The sequence below is a fragment of the Choristoneura fumiferana genome, chromosome 6, assembly GCF_025370935.1.
Source record: "Choristoneura fumiferana chromosome 6, NRCan_CFum_1, whole genome shotgun sequence".
Taxonomy (NCBI): domain Eukaryota; kingdom Metazoa; phylum Arthropoda; class Insecta; order Lepidoptera; family Tortricidae; genus Choristoneura; species Choristoneura fumiferana.
Genome location: NC_133477.1, coordinates 6,616,384 through 6,624,725, shown reverse-complemented (window position 1 = coordinate 6,624,725; position 8,342 = coordinate 6,616,384). Strand labels below are relative to the sequence as shown.

General features: G+C 38.2%; 1 protein-coding gene across 5 annotated transcripts; it reads right to left on the bottom strand.

Annotated features, from left to right (window-relative positions):
- Nucleotides 1-301: 301 nt before the first annotated feature.
- LOC141428575 (V-type proton ATPase subunit e 1-like) lies at nt 302-8,115 on the bottom strand. 5 transcript variants are annotated; one of them, XM_074088580.1, is made up of 5 exons: nt 8,066-8,115; nt 4,059-4,213; nt 2,815-2,862; nt 2,416-2,503; nt 302-1,510 (listed from the first exon to the last, which is right to left on the bottom strand). In XM_074088580.1, the coding sequence occupies exons 2-5, from the start codon at nt 4,205-4,207 to the stop codon at nt 1,424-1,426; spliced, it is 372 nt and encodes a 123-aa protein (XP_073944681.1). In that variant the 5' UTR covers nt 4,208-4,213; nt 8,066-8,115; the 3' UTR covers nt 302-1,423. The 5 variants fall into 5 exon arrangements, with proteins under 5 accessions (XP_073944681.1, XP_073944679.1, XP_073944678.1 ...); XM_074088578.1 differs by lacking the exon at nt 8,066-8,115 and adding an exon at nt 5,468-5,539; XM_074088577.1 differs by lacking the exon at nt 8,066-8,115 and adding an exon at nt 5,394-5,524.
- Nucleotides 8,116-8,342: the final 227 nt, after the last annotated feature.

Genomic DNA, 8,342 nt, shown 5'->3' with positions numbered 1-8,342 from the left:
TCGTGTGCTCTGCCTACCCCATTTGGGAATACAGGCGTGATGTTGTGTGTGTGTAAATTGGATTGATATAAAACATACTCGTATGATTTACGAGTACTCATCCCCGTAGGATTGCAAAGACCACCGGAGTACTTTGCACCTATAATCTGGACTTGAAATGATAGTTGTTCACGTTTAGACGATGATTGATTGTTTTATCGTCAGAGATAAATTATGCCAAATATTATGCATTTGAGTTAGACTGATATAAAAAGATTTCTATGGTTTTTAATCAATTTAATACAAAAAACGACGGCTTTAGTTTAACTTATTTTTAATTTCAATTCCACAATCAAAATCTCGGAAATACCTAACTAATTTCCATTTAAAAAGAAGAAACAAACATCAATGCACAGCACCACAACATACAACTGATGGAGCTTTCTAGGTGCTCAAATACTTTGAAACGCGCTCTTACGCGCTTAAAAATGCGGTCGTGTACTTAACTTTATGAGCACTCGGACAGCTGTGATATTTATAAAGGCGACTACATAACAAGATAACAACAAAGCAACCGTATAGTGTCTAAAATACATAAAAACGTTTTCTACCAAACGCATGGTAGCGTAGACACAAGTCTTAACTCAGACTGTCTTAAGACAGTGTCAGGTAGCTCGCTGGTAATCTAGCCCTATTTCCAACCTAACCATGGTTAGGTTGGAAATAGGGTATTAGAAGACAAGAGCTATTTACAATAATTTATTTAACGCATTGACTGCCACCTGACTTCCACAGGTGCCACCGACGCACATGTGCGTTCAATATATATAAATAATTCTCTCTCGGGAACTGTGCATTTTTCCGGGATAAAAAGTATGTCACTCTCGGGCCCATAAACTATCTCTATGCCAAAAATCACGTCGATCCGTCGCTCCGTTACGGCGTGAAAGACGGACAAACACACAAACACACTTTCGCATTTATAATATTAGTATATGGATTATGACAGCGGTACTGGGCGAAGTTCCGAAAACGCATATATGCGTCGGTGGCAGTGAACGCGATAATAACACATGTATAGTATAAGTAATGTTTGAAATCATAATTTTATTTTGCAAGTGAATGTTAACCTGAAGCCTTATTGTCTAACGGAATCGGAATCACTATCGTTTTCACCAGCTCTTTCTGTCACAAGCTATAGGATGAAGGTAGAAAGAGACGGTGAATGCGATCGTGTTCGCCCGTGTGTTGGAAATTACGGCCTCATGTCTCAGGTCAGGAAATATCCAATCTTCGGATTAAAGTACCGTCAAGGACATAAGTTGTATGTAATGAAATCTTGTCAAAAATAATCTTCGTTCTTCAACAAAATAAAAACACTTACACAATAAGAAACTCTTACTAGGGGTATACTTAAAACCAGGTTATTGAGCGTAATTGAAAGTTAATCTAGGTATAGTTCGAAGGCTTCTGTTTCAGTTACATTAGAATCAGTCGCATTTCCGTCACTTTCATTAAGACCTAGACCCATCTGTAACAGAAAACATATTTCTAGCTCTTATATACTACTCAAATTAGGGGTGTTTTTTTTTGGTAAAACGAAAATACAAATAAAAGATGATTGTTCAACAAGGGACTAAAACAAGGCATAACGACACGAGATGTTGTGCTACCCGAGCAGAGCGAGGGAGCCTAGTTCGAGTGTCTTTGTGGTTGTTTGGTCTCGCGTTAAACACTCTACTTTTCACTTTTTTACACCGTACCTATGCTCAATACGAGTAATAGATATGTTTAAAATTAAAAACATATAGCAAAAAAATTAGTTCCGCGGTTTTTCTTTTCTTTTAAATATATATTTTTTGTAAAGTGACGCTTTAAATGTTTGCATATTTATTTAGCCAACAGATTCAAACTTGAAAACTATTTTAAAACTAATTGGACTATGATAATAAAATGAATTCATCCTTAATATAATTATATTGTTTTTTTTATCTATCATTAATCGTGTTTCACGAAATTAAATCGTTTCTTTTTTTAATATTTTACACAGTTGTCATTTTGATGCTGGATGCATGGAGCTTTCTATAGCAATTTAATCGAGTTTCTAGTGTTTTTTATAATATGATAGGGGGAAAAACGAGCAGGCGGATCACCTGATGGAAAGCAATTATTACCGCCGGCCATGGATAATAACTTAAGTAGAGTTACAGATGAGTTGCCGACCCTTTGAGAAATGAGTGGGCTTGTGTTTTGAAGATCGTCAAGTTGTACCGGTCCTGAAATACTCGTAGGTACTGGCGCTTGGCGCTGCAAGCTGATTTCAAATTTTCACCGCGCGTGGCAAAAAACCCTTGCTTCCGGTGACCACAGCTCATCCTGGCCACGGAGAATGGGGTAACTTTTCCTGGTCGATAAAAAAGATAAATGGAGCAATACCCAAGCATATCTCATCCAGGCTAAGGAAGTGTTATGCATGCGGGGACCCATGAGTGGCCGCATTTGCGAGATGTACACAGTGGCCCAACTGCAACAAAGAATAATATAAAAATGTTGGCTAAATAACCTAATTAATTTAGAAAAGTTAAACCCCCCGAAATTGTCATTTCGAAATGAAATATCTCAAAAATCGCTTTACTGATTATAATGAAACATAGCTAAGAACCATCGTAAGGAAACTCACTTTAACGTAAAAAAATCGCATCGAAATCGGTCCATTAGTTTAAGAGCTACGTTGCCACAGACAAACAGAAAGACAGACAGACAATGGCGTCAAACATATACCACCCCTCTTTTTGGGTCGGGGGTTAAAAATTGCTAATTCTTAAATTTACTTACAATATCCACATGGAGAATACAGTCAACATAATGCAACAACGCGTGATTCTGGAAATATTTGAGTGATTAGAAAAAAGCTTCTTATCAAATTATTAGGTAGGTAAGTAAAATTGGTTATTTATTTATTTGGGAAACAAACAGCATATATGACACAGTTGAATATAAATTAATTTAGATGATACATAAGCCAAAACAGTTTCCATGTTATGAAAAAATAACATTTTTTGTTGCTCGAGCGAGCGTACGTTACAAGTACTTAAAAGAAATGCAAAACTAATTTTTAAGCAAATTGACAAAACAAACAATTAAAGTAGGTAACAGTTTAAATTTATAATAGGTGCGTTTTGTAACTAGTTTTTATATATTATTATTTCATGTTATGTTATCAATTTATGGGAGCGCATTTGTGATAAAGATAAATTACTAATAAATACAGGCTATTCGCATAGAATTGAAAAGTACATGAAATCGTAAACTGTACTCGTATGACGGACATCGTTTGTCACCGCGCGATCTGAGTTGACATTCAGTTCTTGTAAAGCGTAAGGCCCGCGCCCGCGTCGAGCGCGCGAACGCGGCTGCCATTGTTACCATTTCGTGAATGGGTTTCAAAGGTGTTAGTTGGGTGTTCGCGTTTGTTTTCTGTATTAAAGCAATTACCGAATCCTATTTGTAATTAATAAAGTGATTTTTATATTTTTTCATCAGCTGTTGGTTAATAGACCACATATGCATGTTCCTGCGAAATAAATAATTTCAATTTCAATGCAATTTCATATTTTTTTCACAGTTAAGTACCTACCATATTCTAAGAGTAGCCGTTACCCGCGACTCCGTCCACGTGGAATTCAGTTTTTACTATCCCTCAGGAACTATGCAATTTTCCGGGATATAAACTATCCTATGTCCTTCCCGGAACGCAAACTATCTGTATACTGAATTTCATCTAAATCGGTTCCGCGGTTTAGACGTGATGAAGTAACAAACAAATAAACAAACAAACACAAACTTATAATATTATATAGTGGGATTAATGGGATGGAATCATGGGATATAAACAACTTCCAAGTACCTATTTCTATTAAAAATGTTCGTTTACAGTTCAGGTGTTATTGGAGCGTAAAGTGCATGTTGTGGACATGTTAATGAAATCAGTATAACATGAAACAGGCATTTTTTCGATCCTTGCTGTGTCCGATCGGAACTGGTGTCTGTAATCGAAACCACATTGCCTGTATCCTCACCCCCGGTTGGGTCCTTTCCTGACGAGTATGGGCAGCAGCACGAACAACCCTCCGGAGATCCCGCTCACCACGACCAGCGTCATTGGCAGGGCCTCAGCGGGCTTGACAGGTTCCGTGACTACTGGTGCTGCTGGTGGTGCGTCAGACATCTTGAGCTGCCAGATCAAAACAAATGGAGGTAAATGAATAGGAACACGGGAGAGGCCTATTTCTGCCTGTGGACGGTCTACGGCTGATAATGATGATGATGATGAAATGTACAAGATAATCACGTAGATTATAGGTACAGTCAAGGAAACGCGTACCACGGTGGGACCTTTTCATAATCAATTTCGCTATGATTTCTTTGGCAGATGTATGGAATGTTATTATGACATCAGTAGCATAAAGGTTCCACAGCAGGTTTAACAGCGAGAGACCGATAAAGTTAAGGCTCAGGATGACTTCATCCACAGTCCCATTTCGTCACCTTATTAAATCGTCTTCAGGGCACTGATGGGGTTATTTAGGAAATGGAATCGTCACCTTCCTTGAACTCGTCCACTTTCTGATATCATCAATATCCCATTTTGTCTACATTCCTATTTTTCAACTACAGTGCCAACTCTTCCACATTTACCAGACGTGTCTCAATGAATGATGTAATAATGTTGACGAGTTGGCACTGTGGTCTAAATAGGAATGTTGACGAGTTAGCACTGTACTTGAAATAAGACTGTTTACGAGTAGGTACTGTGGCCCACGTAAGAAAACGGACAAGATAGGAAAGCGACGATGTAGGAATGTTGGCGAATCGGAACAGTAGACTAAGTATATGAGAATGGGGACGATTTAAGAAGGTGACGAAATGGGACTGTGGACGAAGTCATCCTGAGCCAAAGTTATGACTTTGTTGACTTAACATTCAGGTGGATATACATATTCGGTCGTTTTGTTTCCAGTCAACGTTACATAGTTAAACAGTACCTACTGAGAACGGTTGCCCTATCATAGCAGGCAAAGCCATGGAACATGTGAGTATTTTTGTCAAAGCGAATCGTACATTTTTTATTGGGTATTCATCAAGAACTTGTTCAACACGATATACCTATCTGAACTTTTAGACGCCGCAACTGCTTCAAGTGAAAATAGCTTTGGGTAATGTCTCTCTTGTGCCAGAGAGAAGCGACGGCCAGGGAGAACTGACGTAGAATTGTTCAACGTGATACGTGACCACAACTGCTCTGTCAAGAGTATCCGACAAAGAAGGAGGAGAATGTCTCACAATCATTGAACCTTTTGAAAACCTTTCATATATTTAGTTTAGATACACGCACTAGTACGGTGGTAACTTACATTTTCCTTGGAACTTTTGCTACGGATTACTAAGTAAGATTATCAGATTTCAAAGCTTTTAAGATGTGTTTTACCTTTTCAATTTAATTCAATTCAAACTTATGAAAAGGTGGCTCCGTTTTACCTTCTATCACGGCTATTATCAAATCAATCTGTCATATATTTTCATAGATACTTGTCAGTCATTCTGCTTCCTCTGGATTTTTCACAATTTTGTTTTTTTTCCAAAGATAACGCAAGAAGGTGAGAAGTTAATTGGATGGTTTGTCTAGTACGTACATACATACAAGAGTACATACATGTTTAAGATTATAATAGAATCGAATTAACATTCTATAATCATTGTGTACCTACCTACCCGTATTAGGCTGTGTTGTTCTTGTAGTCAAAAAATAAAAATTGTGTCTTTACGCTTTACGTTCATAGATTTTGAGCTATTCTTAAAGATTACGGCAGTCCACTCTTAAACGTAGAAAATATCTGTAAGAACCAGTTAAGCTCTCCTATACTACACTTACTTACAGTATAAAACACGAGTATACCAGCAGCTAAAGGCCTAAAGCTTGCAATAGACCGCTATAATCGTAAAAGTAATAAGCTATATCGTACAAAACGTAATTTCTATTTAACTGATAGATCATAAGAAATCTATAACAAGTTCTCATACGAAGTTTCCCGAAAGTACCCGAGGCTCGGTATCGCTCGATCGCAAGATCTGCGCGCGCGCTGTATAATGACTCAATTATCCGCTTAGAGGGGGCGTGGTTCAGAATAGTATGTCTTCATTACTAGAGCCGGTTGGATAAGTATGGAGTGGATTCGTTTTAAGAAGTGTATTGGATCATTACATTGGATTATATTTACGCAGTTTGGTAGATTTAAAATGGCTCTACTGTTTAAATTCGTTGGTGTATTGATGTGTTCCGCATTATCATCGCCTTCTAGTTTTATTCGGCAGTTATAGCATCCAACGCTGTCTCCAGGATCTACGAGTATGTTTGGGATGCACGTAGCTAAAACAAGCAATTGCTAACGCTTATGCCATTTCGTTACGAGAGCTAGATAGAAAATCATTCCATTACTCCTACTCACGATATCTTTCAGAGTAACTTTTCACGAACGCAACGGTTTCCTGGCAGACAGCCACGGTTTTACCATGAACGACAAATCTACATAATAATTTACTAGACTAGTGCTTACCTGCGGCTTCGCACACGTAAATCATTAGGTCCAGCAGCTGAAATGAAATTCCGGGATTTTTAAAAATTCCCGTGGGAATTCTCGAAACGTAATTCGTTTTTTTTCATTGACGTTACATTAAAAACAATCACGGTCAAAATTCATGACTCTAAGCCCAGCGGTTGTTGTTTCAAGATTTTATCCCTATCCCGTGGGAGTATCGGGATAAAAAGTATCCTATGTTTTAATCCAGGTTATAAACTAACTTATTGCCAAATTTCATCCAAATCCCTCGAGCCGTTTCAGCGTAAAGAAGTAACAAATATACTCACTCACTCACTCACTCACTCACTCACAAACTTTCACATTTATAATATTAGTAGGATTACTATAAATGGAAAAGTAACTGTCTGTTTGGTATTTGCCTCCTCTCCTCACGTTAAAGACGCTCGAAATTTGGCAAAATTTAGAATACTGAGGATATGAAATTACGGACATCCTGTCCGGGAATATTGCAAACTTCTCACTGGATTAAATCCCGGGTATCACCCGTTAATCCATACTAATAATATAAATGCGAAAGTGTGTGTGTTTGTATGTTTCTCCGTCCGACGTGAAAGCACGTCGAAACGGAGCGACGGATCGACGTGATTTTTGTCACAGAGATAGTTTATAGGCCCGAGAGTAACATAGGCTACTTTTTATCCAGGAAAAATGCACAGTTCACGGGGGAACAGCGCGCGATAACCGAACTCCACGCGGGCGAAGCCGCGGGCAAAAGCTAGTTAGGTATAAAAGCAAAACACCCAATAAGTTTACTAACTTTTATGTATATACAATGAGTCCAAATCGTACTCCTCACGCTGTTAGCTCTAGAAAGAGCTGCGCGTGACTGCATCATAGGACGCTATATATTAGCGGGCAAGGGATTTATTGGTAATATCGATGCGATGCCGTGATGCGCATTACGGACCATTCCAGAACTATCGGACTCCATTGATCTCGACTCGACCCGCGGGGTCAGGAATTGATTTTTAACGTTTCTATTTTAGAAGTTCGAGGTATAGTGGGTTGAATTTGGATGTGTAGATGAACAAATAAATTGTGTTCGATTTACATGCTAAGCACATGAAACAGCCGCAACTTTTAACCATAGGCACCATAGCACAAACAAAGCACAAAACGTAAAAGAATATATGGGCTTCGCCTTGTACCTTGGTAATTTTTTTTTCCAATTCCAGAAACTAAAAAGAAAATAAAAGGCATTTTTTCTCAAAATAATATTAATTGAACCAAGAGTACTACCTACGCACTCGTACAGCCAAGCGCAAAGATATCGACATGGCCAAAGTTACAAAAATATGTATACATGACTTTATGCACCTAACAATAAGGTCGTGTATACATATTTTGTACCTACGTAATGTTACAAAGGTGAATGATGGAAAATGCTCAAGAAAATAATTTCGTCGTATAAATATAATCAATCATACCAAATCCAATCTTGGCAAGGAAACAGTAGCGCCAAACTATTCAGGGTCAGCGGGTTAAATGTCGGAGGGTTAAATAACCTCACAAAATGGCGGGAAGGGTTTTGACAGCTGTCACTCTGACAGCCGGGTCAAGCGACCGTCCCGCGCTTCAATTTCCGGAGTGCATAGCGATATGGCGCGATTTGAATTTTGATTTTGGAACGGAGGATTGAGTTATGGAATATTCTCTTTACGAAATTTTATAAATTATTTTGTTATTGTTTAGTTTAGTTGTTTA

Excerpts from the sequence above, each read along its gene's own strand:
- LOC141428575 (XM_074088580.1), bottom strand. The coding sequence starts at position 4,207 with ATGTCTGACGCACCACCAGCAGCACCAGTAGTCACGGAACCTGTCAAG. Across the intron at positions 2,863-4,058 it reads AGGAAAGGACCCAACCGGGG|AATCACGCGTTGTTGCATTA; the intron begins GTGAGGATACAG and ends AAATATTTCCAG. Across the intron at positions 1,511-2,415 it reads CCTGGATGAGATATGCTTGG|ATGGGTCTAGGTCTTAATGA; the intron begins GTATTGCTCCAT and ends TTTCTGTTACAG.